Below are 19,451 nucleotides of genomic sequence, written 5' to 3'. Positions count from 1 at the left end.
TACGTAACTAGCTCATGGACTCTTGCCAATTACATGAAAGAAACAGTGTTAGTTTAAAAATAAAGCACACTCAATGTGTGTAACAGCTATAAATGTACAAATCTAGAGGCTATATGGATCTCAAAGCTATTAAGATGCTAGGGTCCTACCCTCCTAATTTAAAGGGACAGTCTAGTATAAATTAAACTTTCATTATTCAGATAGGACTTTTAACTTTAATCAACTTTCCAATTTACTTTTATCATCAAATCTGCTTCTCTCTCTTGGTATTCTTAGTTTAAACTAAACATAGGTAGGCTCATATGCTAATTTCTAAGCCTTTGAGGGCTGCCTCTTATCACATGCTTTTTAAATCTCTTTTTTTCAACACAAACAGACAAAGTACACGTGGGCCATATAGATAACACTGTGTTCAGGCACAGGGGGTTATTTAAGATTTAGCACAAACCAATGCTTAATTTAAGACGATAATAAACAGTCACAGTCATGTGATCAGGGGGCTGGGAGAAGGTTCTTAGATACAAGGTAAAAAGTGTATTAATATAACAGTGTTGGTTATGCAAAACTGGGGAATGGGTAATAAAGGGATTATCTGTCTTTTAAAACAATAACAATTCTATGGTAGACTGTCCCTTTAATATTATAGAAGGGCATAAAAGGTGACCCAGAGTAATAAACCGTCAAAAAGCACTGTATGCAATAATGATAAAAAAGGAATCTCACAGCCGCTTACAGAGCTTGCTGCTGTTTGGTATAAGACATTACACTAAACTAAGCTAAACATATATATTGCTATAGCCCCATGTGTATGATATACTATATAACATGTATACTCTCTATGCGCCCTGCAGTACTCTATAAATCTCTTAAAGGGATAGAGAATCCCAGAGAATTAGAGATCTACTGATAGATGCTACTATAACAGATGAAGATAAATGCACCTGGGGGGGGGGGGTTAAGAGGATGGTATATTGCTCTGTGGATATCCTAAAGGGATAAAAGAATCCCCGAGATACCAAGCGCTAAATCCAGGGTACTACTGCTTTATAAGGAATGGTGGCTCTCATTATATATATATATATATATATATATATATATATATATATATATATATATATATATATATATATATATATATATATATATATATATATATATATATATATATATATATATATATATATATATATATATATATATATATATATATATATATATATATATATATATATATATCACATGGGGGGAGACAAAAAACTGAAATTAAATCAATGTAAATATTTGCATAGAATATTTGCACATTGATTTAATTTTGAGACATGGAGGATTTTAACTTCAGTTTTTTATCTCCCGCCCCATAATTTTAATGAATTTTGGTTTAACCTTGAAAATAGCTTCACCAATGCAGCAAACAAAAATCTATCTCCTATTGATGAGTTCCAAAAAGAACGAAACAGGCTGTCTAGTGAGCGATTTCTGGTTTGCTGTAATAATCCTGTTAAAAACACAATTTATGCTTACCTGATAAATTTATTTCTCTTGTGGTGTATCCAGTCCACGGATCATCCATTACTTGTGGGATATTCTCATTCCCAACAGGAAGTTGCAAGAGGAAACCCACAGCAGAGCTGCAATATAGCTCCTCCCCTAACTGTCATAGCCAGTCATTCGACCGAAAACAAGCCGAGAAAGGAGGAACCATAGGGTGCAGTGGTTACTGTAGTTTAAATTTTAAAATTACCTGCCTTAAAATGACAGGGCGGGCCGTGGACTGGATACACCACAAGAGAAATAAATTTATCAGGTAAGCATAAATTGTGTTTTCTCTTGTAAGGTGTATCCAGTCCACGGATCATCCATTACTTGTGGGATACCAATACCAAAGCTAAAGTACACAGATGAAGGGAGGGACAAGGCAGGAACTTAAATGGAAGGAAACACTGCCTGTAAAACCTGTCTCCCAAATATAGCCTCCGAAGAAGCAAAAGTATCAAATTTGCAAAATTTTGAAAAAGTATGAAGCGAAGACCAAGTCGCCGCCTTGCAAATCTGTTCAAAAGAAGCCTCATTTTTAAAGGCCCAAGTGGAAGCCACAGCTCTAGTGGAATGAGCTGTAATTCTTTCAGGAGGCTGCTGTCCAGCAGTCTCATAGGCTAAGCGGATTAAGCTTCTTAGCCAAAATGAAGGAGAGGTTGCCGAAGCCTTTTGATCTCTCCTCTGTCCAGAGAAGACAACTAACCAATCAGATGTTTGACGAAAATCTTTAGTAGCTTGTAAGTAAAAACTTTAAAGCACGGACCACGTCCAGATTGTGAAACACAAGGATGGAACAACAATCTCTTGATTGATATTCTTGTTAGATACCACCTTAGGTAAAAACCCAGATTTGGTACGCAGGACTACCTTATCCGTATGAAAAATCAGATAAGGAGAATCACATTGTAAGGCAGATAACTCGGAGACTCTACGAGCCGAGGAAACAGCTACCAAAAAAAAAAAAAGGACTTTTCAAGATAAAAGTTTGATATCTATGGAATGAAGAGGTTCAAACGGAACTTCTTGAAGAACCTTAAGAACCAAGTTAAAGCTCCATGGTGGAGCAACCGGTTTAAACACGGGCTTGATTCTAACTAAAGCCTGACAAAAAGCCTGAACGTCTGGAACATCTGCCAGACGCTTAACTAGCTGACAATCCTTTTTCCAAACCTTCTTGGAGAAAAGATAATATCCTAGGAATCCTGACCTTACTCCATGAGTAACCCTTGGATTCACACCAATAAAGATATCTACGCCATACCTTATGGTAAATTTTCCTGGTGACAGGCTTTCGTGCCCGTATTAAGGTATCAATAACGGACTCGGAGAAGCCACGCTTTGATAAAATCAAGCGTTCAATCTCTAGGCAGTCAGCCGCAGAGAAATTAGATTTGGATGGTTGGAAGGACCCTGAAGTAGAAGGTCCTGTCTCAGAGGCAGAGACCATGGTGGAAAGGATGACATGTCCACTAGATCTGCATACCAGGTCCTGCGTGGCCACGCAGGTGCTATCAGAATCACTGATGCTCTCTCCTGCTTGATCTTGGCAATCAGTCGAGGGAGCAGAGGAAACGGTGGAAACACATAAGCCAGGTTGAAAGAACAGGGCGCTGCAAGAGCATCTATCAGTGTCGCCTTGGGATCCCTGGACCTGGATCCGTAACACGGAAGCTTGGCGTTCTGGCGAGACGCAATGAGATCCAGTTCTGGTTTGCCCCAACGATGAATCAGTTGTGCAAATACCTCCGGATGGAGTTCCCACTCTCCCGGATGAAAAGTCTGACGACTTAGAAAATCCGCCTCCCAGTGCTCTACACCTGGGATATGGATAGCTGATAGGTGGCAAGAGTGAATCTCTGCCCAGCAAATTATTTTTGAAACTTCTAACATCTCTAGGGAACTTCTTGTTCCCCCTTGATGGTTGATGTAAGCTACAGTCGTGATGTTGTCCAACTGAAATCTGATGTACCTCAGAGTTGCTAACTGAGGCCAAGCCTGAAGAGCCTTGAATATCGCTCTTAGTTCCAGAATATTTATTGGAAGGAGAGACTCCTCCTGAGCCTTCAGGGAGTTCCAGACTGCACCCCAACCTAGAAGGCTGGCATTTGTTATTACAATTGTCCAATCTGGCCTGCGAAAGGTCATACCTTTGGACAGATGGACCCGAGATAGCTACCAGGGAAAAGAATCCCTGGTCTCTTGGTCCAGATTCAGTTGAGGGGACAAATCTGTGTAATCCCCGCTCCACTGACTGAGCATGCATAGTTGCAGCGGTCTGAGATGTAAGCGTGCAAACGGCACTATGTCCATTGCCGCTACCATTAAGCCGATTACTTCCATACACTGAGCCACCGAAGGGCGCGGAATGGAATGAAGAACCCGGCAGGAATTTAGAAGCTTTGATAACCTGGACTCCGTCAGGTGAATTTTCATTTCTATAGAATCTATCAGAGTCCCTAGAAAGGAAACTCTTGTGAGTGGGGATAGAGAACTCTTTTCCTCGTTCACTTTCCACCCATGCGACCTCAGAAATGCCAATACTACGTCCGTATGAGACTTGTCAATTTGGAAGTTTGACGCCTGTATCAGGATGTAGTCTAAATAAGGGGCTACTGCTATGCCCCGCGGCCTTAGGACCGCCATAAGCGACCCTAGAATCTTTGTAAAGATTCTTGGGGCTGTAGCTAATCCAAAGGGAAGAGCTACAACTGGTAATGCCTGTCTTGGAAGGCAAACCTGAGAAACCGATGATGATCTTTGTGAATCAGAATGTGAAGATAAGCATCCTTTAGATCCACTGTAGTCATATTGACCCTCCTGGATCAGTGGTAGGATGGTACGAATAGTTTCCATCTTGAACGACGGAACTTTGAGGAATTTGTTTAAGATCTTTAGATCCAAAATTGGTCTGAAGGTTCCCTCTTTTTTGAGAACCACAAAAAGATTTGAGTAAAAACCCTGTTCCTGTTCACTCCCATAACTAGGAGGTCTCGTAAACAGTGTAAGAATGCCTCTCTTATCTGGTGTGCAGATAATTGTGAAAGGTGAAATCTCCCTTTTGGGGGGGAAGCTTTGAAGTCCAGAAGATATCCCTGGGATATAAATTTCCAACGCCCAGGGATCCTGAACATCTCTTGCCCACGCCTGGGCGAAGAGTGAAAGTCTACCCCCTACTAGATCCGTTACCGGATAGGGGGGCGTTCCTTCATGCTGTCTTAGAGGCAGCAGCAGGCTTTTTTGACCTGCTTACCTTTTTTCCAGGTCTGGTTTGGTCTCCAGACCGTCTTAGATTGAGCAAAAGTTCCCTCTTGTTTATTATTAGAGGAAGTTGATGCCGCACCTGCCTTGAAGTTTTGAAAGGTACGAAAATTAGACTGTTTGGCCCTAGATTTGGACCTGTCCTGAGGAAGGGCATGACCTTTTCCTCCAGTGATATCAGCAATAATCTCCTTCAAACCAGGCCCGAATAGGGTCTGTCCCTTGAAGGGAGTGTTAAGTAGCTTAGATTTTGAAGTCACGTCAGCTGACCATGATTTAAGCCATAGCGCTCTGCGCACCTGTATAGCAAAACCAGAATTCTTAGCCGTTAGTTTAGTCAAATGAACAATGGCATCAGAAATAAAAGAATTGGCTAGCTTAAGTGCTCTAAGTTTGCCAAGTATGTCATCCAATGGAGTCGCTACCTGTAAAAGCCTTTTCCAGAGACTCAAACCAGTACGCCGCAGCAGCAGTGACAGGGGCAATGCATGCAAGGGGCTGTAGGATAAAACCTTGTTGAATAAATATTTTCTTAAGGTAACCTTCTAATTTTTTATCCATTGGATCTAAAAAAGCACAACTGTCCTCGACAGGGATAGTAGTACGCTTTGCAAGAGTAGAAACTGCTCCCTCCACCTTAGGGACTGTCTGCCATAAGTCCCGTGTGGTGGCGTCTATTGGAAACATTTTTCTAAAAATAGGAGGGGAAGAGAACGGCACACCTGATCTATCCCATTCCTTATTAATAATTTTTGTAAACCTTTTAGGTATTGGAAAAACATCAGTACACACCGGCACTGCAAGTATTTATCCAGTCTACACAATTTCTCTGGCACTGCAATGGAATCACAGTCATTCAGAGCAGCTAAAACCTCCCTAAGCAACACGCGGAGGTGTACAAGCTTAAATTTAAATGTAGAAGTATTAGAATCAGGTATCTTCCCGAGTCATTAACATCACCCACTGACTGAAGCTCTCTTTCCTCAGCTTCTGCATATTGTGAGGCAGTATCAGACATGGTTCTTAAAGCGTCAGTATGCTCTGCATTTTGTCTCACCCCAGAACTCTCTCACTTACCTCTAAGTTCAGGTAGTCTGGCTAATACCGCTGACAGTGTATTATCCATGACTGCCACCATGTCTTGTAAAGTAATCGCTATGGGCGCCCTATTTGTACTTGGCGCAATTTGAGCGCGAGTCACTTAAGCGGGAGTAAAAGGGTCTGACACGTGGGGAAAGTTAGTCGGCATAACTTCCCCCTCGTCAGATTCCTGTGGTGATAAATTTTTTTAAAAAAGACAGAAAATGATCTTTATTGCCTAAAATGAAATCAGTACATTTGGTACACATTCTAAGAGGGGGTTCCACCATGGCTTTTAAACATAATGAACAAGGAGTTTCTTCTATGTCAGACATGTTTATACAGACTAGCAATGAGACTAGCAAGCTTGGAAAACACTTTAAATCAAGTTAACAAGCAAATATAAAAAACGGTACTGTGCCTTTAAGAGAAACAAATTTTGTCAGAATTTGAAAAACAGTGAAAAACAGTGAAGAAATGCAGTAAATCAAACGAAATTTTTACAGTGTATGTAATAGACTAGCAGAGCATTGCACCCACTTGCAAATGGATGATTAACCCCTTAGTTCAAAAAACAGATCAAAAAAACGAAAACAGAATTTATGCTTACCTGATAAATGACTTTCTCCAACGGTGTGTCCGGTCCACGGCGTCATCCATTACTTGTGGGATATTCTCCTCCCCTACAGGGAAAGGCAAGGAGAGCACACAGAGAGCTGTCCATATAGCTCCCCTTCTGGCTCCGCCCCCCAGTCATTCGACCGACGGTTAGGAGAAAAAGTAGAAACTATAGGGTGCCGTGGTGACTGTAGTGTATAAAGAAAAATAAAAAAAATTCAAATCTGATTAAAAAAAACCAGGGCGGGCCGTGGACCGGACACACCGTTGGAGAAAGTAATTTATCAGGTAAGCATAAAATATAATTTATGCTTACCTGATAAATTCATTTCTCTTGTAGTGTAGTCAGTCCACGGGTCATCCATTACTTATGGGATTATATCTCCTCCCTAACAGGAAGTTGCAAGAGGGAAACACCCAAGCAGAGCTGCTATATAGCTCCTCCCCTCACGTGTCATATCCAGTCATTCGACCGAAACCAGACGAGAAAGGAGAAACTATAGGGTGCAGTGGTGACTGGAGTTTAATTAAAATTTAGACCTGCCGTAAAAGACAGGGCGGGCCGTGGACTGACTACACTACAAGATAAATGAATTTATCAGGTAAGCATAAATTATATTTTCTCTTGTTAAGTGTAGTCAGTCCACGGGTCATCCATTACTTATGGGATACCAATACCAAAGCTAAAAGTACACGGATGACGGGAGGGACAAGGCAGGAACTTTACACGGAAGGAACCACTGCCTGTAGAACCTCCCAAAAACAGCCTCCGAAGAAGCAAAAGTATCAAATTTGTAAAATTTTTAAAAAGTGTGAAGTGAAGACCAAGTTGCAGCCTTGCAAATCTGTTCAACAGAGGCCTCATTCTTAATGGCCCAGGTGGAAGCCACAGGCTAGTAGAATGAGCTGTAATCCTTTCAGGAGGCTGCTGTCCAGCAGTCTCATAGGCTAAACGTATTATGCTACGAAGCCAAAAAGAGAGAGAGGTAGCCGAAGCCTTTTGACCTCTCTTCTGTCCAGAGTAAACGACAAACAGGGAAGAAGTTTGACGAAAATCTTTAGTTGCCTGCAAATAGAACTTCAGGGCACGGACCACGTCCAGATTATGCAAAAGTCGTTCCTTCTTTGAAGAAGGGTTAGGACACAATGATGGAACAACAATCTCTTGATTGATATTCCTGTTAGACTACCTTAGGTAAGAACCCAGGTTTAGTACGCAGAACCACCTAGGTACGGAGCAACCGCTATGCCTCGCGGTCTTAGGACCGCCAGAAGTGAGCCCAGAACCTTTGTAAAGATTCTTGGGGCCGTAGCTAGTCCGAAGGGAAGAGCTACAAACTGGTAATGCCTGTCTAGGAAGGCAAATCTTAGATACCGGTAATGATCCTTGTGAATCGGTATGTGAAGGTAGGCATCCTTTAAGTCCACTGTGGTCATGTACTGACCCTCTTGGATCATGGGTAGGATGGTTCGAATAGTTTCCATTTTGAATGATGGAACTCTTAGAAATTTGTTAAGGATCTTTAAGTCCAAGATTGGTCTGAAGGTTCCCTCTTTCTTGGGAACCACAAATAGATTTGAATAGAATCCTTGCCCGTGTTCCGTCCGCGGAACTGGGTGGATTACTCCCATTAGTAATAGGTCTTGTACACAGCGTAGAAACGCCTCTTTCTTTATTTGGTTTGTTGATAACCTTGAAAGATGAAATCTCCCTTTTGGGGGAGAAGCTTTGAAGTCCAGAAGATATCCCTGAGATATGATCTCCAACGCCCAGGGATCCTGGACATCTCTTACCCAAGCCTGGGCAAAGAGAGAAAGTCTGCCCTCCACTATATCCGTTTCCGGATAGGGGGCCCTCACTTCATGCTGTCTTAGAGGCAGCAGCAGGTTTTCTGGCCTGCTTGCCCTTGTTCCAGGACTGGTTAGCTTTCCAGCCCTGTCTGTAGCGAGCAACAGCTCCTTCCTGTTTTGGAGCGGAGGAAGTTGATGCTGCTCCTGCCTTGAGATTACGAAAGGCACGAAAATTAGACTGTTTAGCCTTAGATTTGGCCCTGTCTTGAGGCAGAGCATGGCCCTTACCTCCGGTAATGTCAGCGATAATTTCTTTCAAGCCGGGCCCGAATAAGGTCTGCCCTTTGAAAGAAATATTGAGCAATTTAGATTTAGAAGTCACGTCAGCTGACCAGGATTTAAGCCACAGCGCTCTGCGCGCTTGGATGGCAAATCCCGAGTTCTTAGCCGTAACTTTGGTTAAATGTACAACGCGTCAGAAAAAAATGAATTAGCTAGCTTAAGTGCTTCAAGCTTGTTCATAATTTCATCCAATGGAGCTGTGCGAATGGCCTCTTCCAGAGACTCAAACCAGAATGCCGCCGCAGCAGTGACGGGCGCAATGCATGCAAGGGGCTGTAAAATAAAACCTTGTTGAACAAACATTTTCTTAAGGTAACCTAATTTTTTATCCATTGGATCTGAAAAGGCACAGCTATCCTCTACCGGGATAGTGGTACGCTTAGCCAAAGTAGAAACTGCTCCCTCCACCTTAGGGACCGTCTGCCATAAGTCCCGTGTGGTGGCGTCTATTGGAAACATTTTTCTAAATATAGGAGGGGGAGAAAAAGGCACACCGGGTCTATCCCACTCCTTGCTAATAATTTCTGTAAGCCTCTTAGGTATAGGAAAAACGTCAGTACACACCGGTACCGCAAAGTATTTATCCAGCCTACATAATTTATCTGGGATTGCAACCGTGTTACAATCATTTAGAGCCGCTAATACCTCCCCTAGTAATACGCGGAGGATCTCAAGCTTCAATTTAAAATTAGAAATCTCTGAATCCAGTCTGCCTGGATCAGATCCGTCACCCACAGAATGAAGCTCTCCGTCCTCATGTTCTGCAAATTGTGACGCAGTATCGGACATGGCTCTCCCATTATCAGCGCGCACTGTCCTTAGCCCAGAGTGATCGCGTTTACCTCTTAAATCTGGCAATTTAGATAACACTTCTGTCATAACAGTAGCCATGTCTTGCAAAGTGATTTGTATGGGCCTCCCTGATGTACTTGGCGCCACAATATCACGCACCTCCTGAGCGGGAGGCGAAGGTACTGACACGTGAGGAGAGTTAGTCGGCATAACTTCCCTCTCGTTGTCTGGTGATAATTTCTTTACATGTAAATTTTGACTTCTATTTAAAGTAACATCAATACATTGAGTACATAAATTTCTATTGGGCTCCACATTGGCCTTTAAACATAGTGAGCAAACAGATTCATCTGTGTCAGACATGTTTAAACAGACTAGCAATGACAACTAGCAAGCTTGGAAAATACTTTCAAATAAATTTTCAAACAATATAAAAAACGCTGCTGCGCCTTTAAGAAGCACAAAAACGCTATCACAGTTGAAATAACAATGAACCAAATTAGTTATAGCAACCAAATTTTCACAATAAGTGTATACAGTTAGCAGAGGATTGCACCCACCAGCAAAAAGATGATTAACCCCTTAATACCCAAAAACGGATAACAATAATATTAATTAACGTTTTTATCACAGTCAAACACACTGTCACAGGTCTGCTGTGACTGATTACCTCCCTCAAAAAGAATTTTGAAGACCCCTGAGCTCTGTGGAGACGTCCTGGATCATGGAGGATGAAATAGGAAGACTGTGACTGAATTTTTACTGCGCAATAAAGCGCTAAAATAGGCCCCTCCCACTCATATTACAACAGTGGGGAAGCTCAGTAAACTGTTTCTATGCAGACAAAACGATAGCCATGTGGTAAAAATTATGCCCAATAAGTTTTTATCACCAAGTACCTCACAAAAAACGATTAACATGCTAGTAAACGTTTTGAATATATATTTTAAAAGTTATGAAGTGTTATTGATAAGCCTGCTACCAGTCGCTTTTACTGCAGTAAAAATTCCATTCCCTAGAAAAATACTTCAGTGTACACACACACTCATCAGCCTGATACCAGTCGCTACCACTGCATTTAAGGCTGAACTTACATTACATCGGTATTAGCAGTATTTTCTCAGTCAATTCCATTCCTTAGAAAATAATTTACTGCACATACCTCCTTGCAGGGGGTCCCTGCATGCTATTCCCCTGTTCTGAAGTTACCTCACTCCTCAGAATGTATGAGAACAGCCAGTGGATCTTAGTTACGTCTGCTAAGATCATAGGAAAACGCAGGCAGATTCTTCTTCTAATGCTGCCTGAGAATAAACAGCACACTCCGGTGCCGTTTAAAATAACAAACTTTTGATTGAAGACATAAACTAAGTTTAAAACATCACAGCCCTCTCACAACGACCTATCTTTAGTTAGGTTGCAAGAGAATGACTGGATATGACACGTGAGGGGAGGAGCTATATAGCAGCTCTGCTTGGGTGTTTCCCTCTTGCAACTTCCTGTTAGGGAGGAGATATAATCCCATAAGTAATGGATGACCCGTGGACTGACTACACTTAACAAGAGAAATTCTGTTTTCTCCAACATTGGTGTGTCCGGTCCACGGCATCATCCATTACTTGTGGGAACCAATACCAAAGCTTTAGGACACGGATGAAGGGAGGGAGCAAATCAGGTTACCTAAACAGAAGGCACCACGGCTTGCAAAACCTTTCTCCCAAAAACAGCCTCGGAAGAAGCAAAAATATCAAATTTCTAAAATTTGGCAAAAGTTGCAGAGAAGACCAAGTCGCTGCCTTACATATCTGATTAACAGAAGCCTCGTTCTTGAAGGCCCACGTGGAAGCCACAGCCCTAGTGGAGTGAGCTGTGATTCGTTCAGGAGGCTGCCGTCCGGCAGTCTCATAAGCCAATCGGATAATGCTTTTCAGCCAGAAAGAGAGAGAGGTAGCAATAGCTTTTTGTCCTCTCCTCTTACCAGAGTAAACGACAAACAAGGATGAGGTTTGTCTAAAATTCTTTGTTGCTTCTAAATAGAACTTTAAAGCACGGACTACATCTAAATTGTGTAACAAACGTTCCTTCTTTGAAACTGGATTCGGGCACAGAGAAGGAACAACTATTTCCTGGTTAATATTCTTGTTGGAAACAACTTTTGGAAGAAAACCAGGCTTGGTACGCAAAATAACCTTATCTGAATGGAACACCAGATAGGGTGGATCACACTGCAAAGCAGATAATTCAGAAACTCTTCTAGCAGAAGAAATAGCAACCAAAAACAGAACTTTCCAAGATAGCAACTTGATATCTATGGAATGTAAGGGTTCAAACGGAACCCCCTGAAGAACTGAAAGAACTAAATTTAGACTCCAAGGAGGAGTCAAGGGTCTGTAAACAGGTTTGATTCTGACCAAAGCCTGTACAAAAGCTTGTACCTCTGGCACAGCTGCCAGTCGTTTGTATAACAAGACAGATAAAGCAGAAATCTGTCCTTTTAGAGAACTCGCTGACAATCCCTTATCCAAACCTTCTTGGAGAAAGGAGAGGATCTTAGGAATTTTAATCTTACTCCAGGAGAATCCCTTGGATTCACACCAACAGATATATCTTTTCCATATTTTATGGTAAATCTTTCTAGAAACAGGTTTTCTGGCTTGGACCAGAGTATCACTGAATCTGAAAACCCACGCTTGGATAAAATCAAACGTTCAATTTCCAAGCAGTCAGCTGCAGAGAAATTAGATTTGGATGTTCGAATGGACCTTGTACTAGAAGATCCTGTCTCAAAGGTAGCTTCCATGGTGGAGTCGATGACATATTCACCAGGTCTGCACACCAAGTCCTGCGCGGCCACGCAGGAGCCATCAGAATCACCGAGGCCTTCTCCTGTTTGATCCTGGCTACAAGCCTGGGAAGGAGAGGGAACGGTGGAAACGCATAAGCTAGGTTGAACGACCAAGGCGCCACTAATGCATCCACTAGAGTGGCCTTGGGAACCCTGGATCTGGACCCGTAGCAAGGAACCTTGAAGTTCTGACGAGACGCCATCAGATCCATGTCTGGAATGCCCCATAATTGAGTCAACTGGGCAAACACCTCCGGGTGGAGTTCCCACTCCCCCGGATAGAAAATCTGACGACTCAGATAATCCGCCTCCCAGTTGTCTACTCCTGGGATGTGGATTGCAGATAGGTGGCAGGAGTGATCCTCCGCCCATTTGATGATCTTGGATACCTCTCTCATCGCCAAGGAACTCCTTGTTCCTCCCTGATGGTTGATGTAAGCTACAGTCGTCATGTTATCTGACTGGAATCTTATGTATCCGGCCTTCGCTAGATGAGGCCAAGCCCGGAGAGCATTGAATATCGCTCTCAGTTCCAGGATGTTGATCGGGAGAAGAGACTCTTCCTGAGACCATAAACCCTGAGTTTTCAGGGAATCCCAGACCGCGCCCCAGCCTGATAGACTGGCGTCGGTCGTGACAATGACCCACTTTGGTCTGCAGAAACTCATTCCCTGAGACAGGTGATCCTGTCTACTGGAGCATGCACAGTTGTAATGGTCTTAGATGAATTCGAGCAAAAGGAACTATGTCCATTGCTGCAACCATCAACCCTACTACTTCCATGCACTGAGCTATGGAAGGCTGCAGAATAGAGAGAAGAACTTGACAAGTGTTTAGAAGCTTTGACTTTCTGACTTCTGTCAGGAAGATCTTCATTTCAAAAGAATCTATTATTGTTCCCAAAAAGGGAACTCTTGTCGACGGAGACAGGGAACTCTTTTCTACGTTCACCTTCCACCCGTGAGATCTGAGAAAGGCTAGAACAATGTCTGTATGAGCCTTTGCCTTGGAAAGAGACGACGCTTGAATTAGAATGTCGTCCAAATAAGGTGCCACTGCAATGCCCCTTGGTCTTAGAACCGCTAGAAGGGACCCGAGCACCTTTGTGAAAATTCTGGGAGCAGTGGCTAGTCCGAATGGGAGAGCCACGAACTGATAATGTTTGTCCAGAAAGGCGAACCTTAGGAACTGAGGATGATCTTTGTGGATAGGAATATGTAGATACGCATCCTTTAAATCCACGGTAGTCATATATTGACCCTCCTGGATTGTAGATAAAATTGTTCGAATGGTTTCCATTTTGAACGATGGAACTCTGAGAAATTTGTTTAGAATTTTTAAATCCGGAATTGGTCTGAAAGTTCCCTCTTTTTTGGGAACTACAAACATATTTGAGTAAAAACCCCTGACCTTGTTCCACAGTTGGAACTGGGTGTATCACTCCCATCTTTAACAGGTCTTCTACACAATGTAAGAATGCCTGTCTACTTATTTGGTTTGAAGATAAGTGAGAAATGTGGAACCTTCCCCTTGGGGGGAGTTCCTTGAATTCTAGAAGATAACCCTGAGAGACTATTTCTAGTGTCCAGGGATCCTGAACATCTCTTGCCCAAGCCTGAGCAAAGAGAGAGAGAGAGAGTCTGCCCCCTACTAGATCCGGTCCCGGATCGGGGGCTACCCCTTCATCCTGTCTTGGTAGCAGCAGCAGGCTTCTTGGCCTGTTTACCCTTATTCCAGCCTTGCATTGGTTTCCAAGCTGGTTTAGTCTGGGAAGCGTTACCCTCTTGTCTAGAGGCTGCCGAGTTAGAAGCCGGTCCGTTCCTGAAATTGCGAAAGGAACGAAAATTGGACTTATTCTTAGCCTTGAAAGGCCTATCCTGTGGGAGGGCATGGCCCTTTCCCCCAGTGATGTCTGAAATAATTTCTTTCAATTCTGGCCCAAAAAGGGTCTTACCTTTGAAAGGGATATTAAGCAATTTTGTCTTGGAAGATACATCCGCCGACCAAGACTTTAGCCAGAGCGCTCTGCGCGCCACAATTGCAAACCCTGAATTTTTCGCCACTAATCTCGCTAACTGCAAAGCGGCGTCTAAAATAAAGGAATTAGCTAACTTAAGTGCGTGAATTCTGTCCATGACTTCCTCATACGGAGTCTCCCTACTGAGCGACTTTTCCAGTTCCTCGAACCAGAACCACGCCGCTGTAGTGACAGGAATAATGCACGAAATAGGTTGAAGGAGGTAACCTTGCTGTACAAAAATCTTTTTAAGCAAACCCTCCAATTTTTTATACATAGGATCTTTGAAAGCACAATTGTCCTCAATGGGAATGGTCGTGCGTCTGGCTAGTGTAGAAACCGCCCCCTCGACCTAAGGGACTGTTTGCCATATGTCCTTCCTGGGGTCGACCATAGGGAACAATTTCTTAAATATAGGAGGAGGGACAAAAGGTATGCCTGGCTTCTCCCACTCCTTATTCACTATGTCCGCCACCCGTTTAGGTATCGGAAAGGCATCAGGGTGCACCGGGACCTCTAGGAACTTGTCCATCTTGCACAAGTTTTCTGGGATGACCAGATTGTCACAATCATCCAGACCACAAACTCCTCACCATCCCCGTGGAGATGCTACTTGTTCAGAGCGGCAAGGAGAATGACTGGGGGGCGGAGCCAGAGGGGGACCTATATGGACAGCTCTTGCTGTGTGCTCTCCTTGCCTTTCCCTGTAGGGGAGGAGAATATCCCACAAGTAATGGATGACGCCGTGGACCGGACACACCAATGTTGGAGAAATAGACTTTTTTAACAGTCACAACCAACTGCCACAGCAAGCTGTAGCCCTACCTTCCCCAATAAACGACTTTGGAAAGCCTTTGGGCCCTTTAAGGGAATCTGGATGTCTTAGTTTGTAATTTTAACTGCTCAAATAAACGTTAAAATAGGCCCCTCCCACTCATAGTAACACAGTGGAAAGCCTCAGGAAACTGTTTCTAGGCAAAATTTAAGCCAGCCATGTGGAAAAAACTAGGCCCCAATAAAGTTTTATCACCAAAGTATATATAAAAACGATTAAACATGCCAGCAAACGTTTTATATTGTAAATATCATAAGGGTATTACCCCTGGGAGTAAGCATGATACCAGTCGTTATTAAATCACTGTATTCAGGCTTAATTTACATTAATCTGGTATCAGCAGCATTTTCTAGTGTTTTCCATCTCTAGAAAAAATTATAACGGCACATACCTGATAGCAGAATAAACTGCACGCCATTCTCTCGCTGAAGTTTTACCTCATCTGTGTAATCCCCTCAGACATATGCGAGAACAGCAATGGATCTTAGTTACAACCTGCTAAGATCATAGAAACCTCAGGCAGATTCTTCATCTATTTACTGCCTGAGATAAAATAGCACAACTCAGGTACTATTTAAAAATAACAAACTTTTGATTGAAGAAAATAAACTAGCTATATTTAACCACTCTCTCTTACGACCTCCTTGCTTGTTGAGAGTTGCAAGAGAATGACTGGCTATGACAGTTAGGGGAGGAGCTATATTGCAGCTCTGCTGTGGGTTTCCTCTTGCAACTTCCTGTTGGGAATGAGAATATCCCACAAGTAATGGATGATCCGTGGACTGGATACACCTTACAAGAGAAAGGATAACTGTTAAAACAGTATTATTTTGAAGCAAAAAAAAACAGAATTTGCATATCTAATTTGCATAACTTACCCAGAATTCTCTTGTGCACTGGTAACATTGTATACGAGTTATTTCTGGGGAAAAGCAAGCAGGGATACTTGCCTAGATGTGCTAAGTTCCTATGCAAATATTTACATTGATTTAATTTTGAGACATGGAGGATTTTAATTTCAGTTTTTAATCTCCCCCCATAATTTTAATGAATACATACATACATACAGTTGCACCGATACCATTTTTTTTTTTTAAGACCGAGTACAAGTACCGATAATTGTTTTCAAATACTCGCCGATACCAATTACCGATACTTTTTTTATGTCATGTGAGTTTACCAAGCACAATACAGACTAATTATTTAAGATTCCTTCTTTATAATTATGAAGGACTGTAGCTCAAAAGACATTATTAACTAATAAAACAGGTTTAATTTGTCACAAAGTTCACATGTTTAGAAATAAAAATTATTACAATAAAATATATTAACAACAACAATAAATAACAAATATAAAATTGCAACCAACGAAAAGTGCCATACAGTAAAAAATACACCAGAATACTGTTTAATCATGGTGAACACCACTATGGGCTAGATTTCATTTGACTGGTAAGCTACTGCATGGGGCAGAAATATATTTTTGGGCCATTTTAGCCAGAGCTGGAAATCTCAGTTTATTAACTGCCCAGTACTTAAGGGGTTTGTCTAAACAATGTAAAGTAATCTCTCCTACAATAATACAAATAAGAGCAATTTGTATTGGCAGAACAGTAGTAAACAATTTTTAGTTTAGTCTCCACTCCAGTTTTAATGAAATGGGAACATGCAGTTTGAAAAAAACACCACAAGATAACATATGGGTAGTAAGTGGAGGTATCGGTTTAAGTATCGGTGCATTTGCACGAGTACTCATGCAAGTACTTGTTAGCGGTACAAATATATATACACACACATATATATATATATATATATATATATATATATATATATATATATATATATATATATATATATATATATATATATATACATACACACACATACATACATATACATTATATATGAACAGTATCACTATTTGCCAGGGTGCTTGAATGTGGGGAATAATAGCAAAAAATAGAAGACAGCACTCTGGTCTTAAATAAAAAAAGTTTGATTTATTTGTAGTGACATTTCGGGGAAAGCTTCCCCTTCCTCAGAGCGGTCTATTTTTTGCTATTATTACCCACATTCAAGTGCACTTGTCCTATATATCTATATCTATCTATACACACACACACACACACATACATACATAGTATATGTAGACAGACACTATAGGTGTATTGTTTTTCAGGTTTTTATAAATTTGGATAGTGTGAAGGAATGTTCTTATTATGGGCCAGTACAGTGAGTGCAAATTATGAAAAAAATATTTTACTTTTTCCTCTCTCAACATTTAACAAAAATGGCATAAGCTTAAAAAAAATGGAAATTAAAAAAAATTATATAAGTGGACAGCTTGTAACTTGTTTTGTGCGACAGGTTTATGTCGTTTTGAAGATACAAGTTGTAGAAAATTGATAAATGTTGCTGCATATAATTTAACAGTAGCCCAAGTAGGCAACCTGTAGCTGCTACGATCAAGTTTCATCAATGCAGACTTGTAACATTTATATACAGAGATAGATAGATAGATAGATAGATAGAGAGACACACACACACACACACACACAGCCTGACTGTTAGATAATGTCAAGGATGATGCCATTGCAAAGCTCTCAAGGGAGGTATGAGGGGGATTTGACGTAACAAAATGTCCAAACTATTTAAATGTTTGATTTGGAACTTAAAATAAATAAAATAAAAAAAAAAAACTTTTGTTAATGTCAGAGTTTGAGATAGGAGAGGAGATGATAGCATGGTCGCTCTTACCTCAGCTGTGTAATCCAATTTGACCTTTGTGATCGTCCAGTAGGAGGGCTCATCAAAGTTCTCCAGCCAAGACTTTCTAGTTACCACTCTTCCTACACCAAATGAACGCAGGCCAGCAAGTAGAGTAAACAGGTGTTTTTCATTCCTTACATCCTCCCAAGCAAGGACAGGTAAACGCTTCTTATTATAGGGCCTAATCATGGACTGGTATGAATATGAAAAAGATGGAGGTTAATGATAGAGTGTAAAAAAAAAAAAAAAACACTTTTCAAAAAACACTAAAATGCAAACAGTTTATTTGTTTCACCTATAGGAGTATACAGAAAGTGATGGTAAACTTTAATCAAATGCCATAAATGTACTCTTTGCCATTAAAAAAGTATGTGTACCTTTTTTTTTTTTAAATCCATCTGTGAAAGGGTTAAATTAGTGCATATAGTAATGCTTCTATTACAATGTTATGCCGGCCCACATGGATGAATTTTTTTTTTTTTAATGACAATTCCAGTGAACTTCCAATCAACATGTGTGTCAGTTGACAATCTTGAAGTCCAGCCCCTTTAAAGCCCATAGAAAGCCTATGTAAAGAGTGGATGTGACTGCTCTATACATCACAGCCCAGCAAAAAAAGAGGAAATGAAGGGGGGCAGAGGGACAATACCAATTAGGATTATAAACATCATAATATTATTATTATTAATATATATACATATATACATATACATATATACATATACATATATATACATATACATATATATACATATACACACATACATATACACATATATATACATACACACACATACATATACACACACATACATATACATATATAGTCAAAGAAGGAATGTCCAAACAAAGGCTCAAAGCAAAGTGAGTTTATTTAAAAGTTGAAAGCTCAGTGTAACTAGGCTGTAGAAAATGGCTATGAACAAGGCCGTGAGGGGGGGGGGCTGACGCGTTTCAGCTCCTATGGAGCCTTAATCATAGACAGTTAGTTGCCCTATTCTAGTTTATATAGACACACCTCACTTGTAATTGGTAGTTGAAAGAAGGCCTGGCTACGTGTGCTGATGACCTGACTTCTAAGGTGTAACTCCTACATTAAGCTGTGTACCAGCATGGAACCTAATTTTAACCCTATATGGTTATTGTAAAAGACTCAGCTTGCTGTTGTTGTGGTAACTCTAAATAAGTCTATCTAGACCAGAGTACACCATCACATTAAAGCTTACCAGCTAATATCATTCTATGTACTTAATCATTTTATTCTGATCATGTCTGTATAATTATGTATTAGTGGCTGTCAAATAGCTAACCTTATATTTAGTACTTAGGTGTCCTCAGTGGGGAGTGCCTTTTAGAAAATTAGGGGCTTATATATAATAGACCAAGTGAAATAGTTTATAAGAGTTAGGATAGAGACCCTAGAACCAAATGAATTTAAATAAACAATAATATTATTAATGATTCAGAAAGGGGAAGCTACTGCATATTATTAGTAAGCTATTTCAAGGATTATTAACACCCTCTAGATTTTTGGTTTGGAAGGAGTAATACCTTATTATCCTATTATT

General features: G+C 41.0%; 1 protein-coding gene across 1 annotated transcript in view; it reads right to left on the bottom strand.

Annotated features, from left to right (window-relative positions):
* Positions 1-19,451, bottom strand: part of MRPS34 (mitochondrial ribosomal protein S34) — a 245,507-nt gene that overhangs the window by 118,702 nt on the left and 107,354 nt on the right. Inside the window, exon 2 of the mRNA XM_053694924.1 lies at positions 17,872-18,075. Within this exon, the coding sequence (XP_053550899.1) occupies positions 17,872-18,075 (204 nt within the window). The remainder of the gene's footprint in view (positions 1-17,871; positions 18,076-19,451) is intronic.

This window comes from Bombina bombina, chromosome 11 (genome assembly GCF_027579735.1).
Source record: "Bombina bombina isolate aBomBom1 chromosome 11, aBomBom1.pri, whole genome shotgun sequence".
Classification (NCBI taxonomy): Eukaryota; Metazoa; Chordata; class Amphibia; order Anura; family Bombinatoridae; genus Bombina; species Bombina bombina.
Note: the sequence above shows the minus strand (reverse complement) of the source record. Positions and strands in the feature narration are given on the sequence as shown.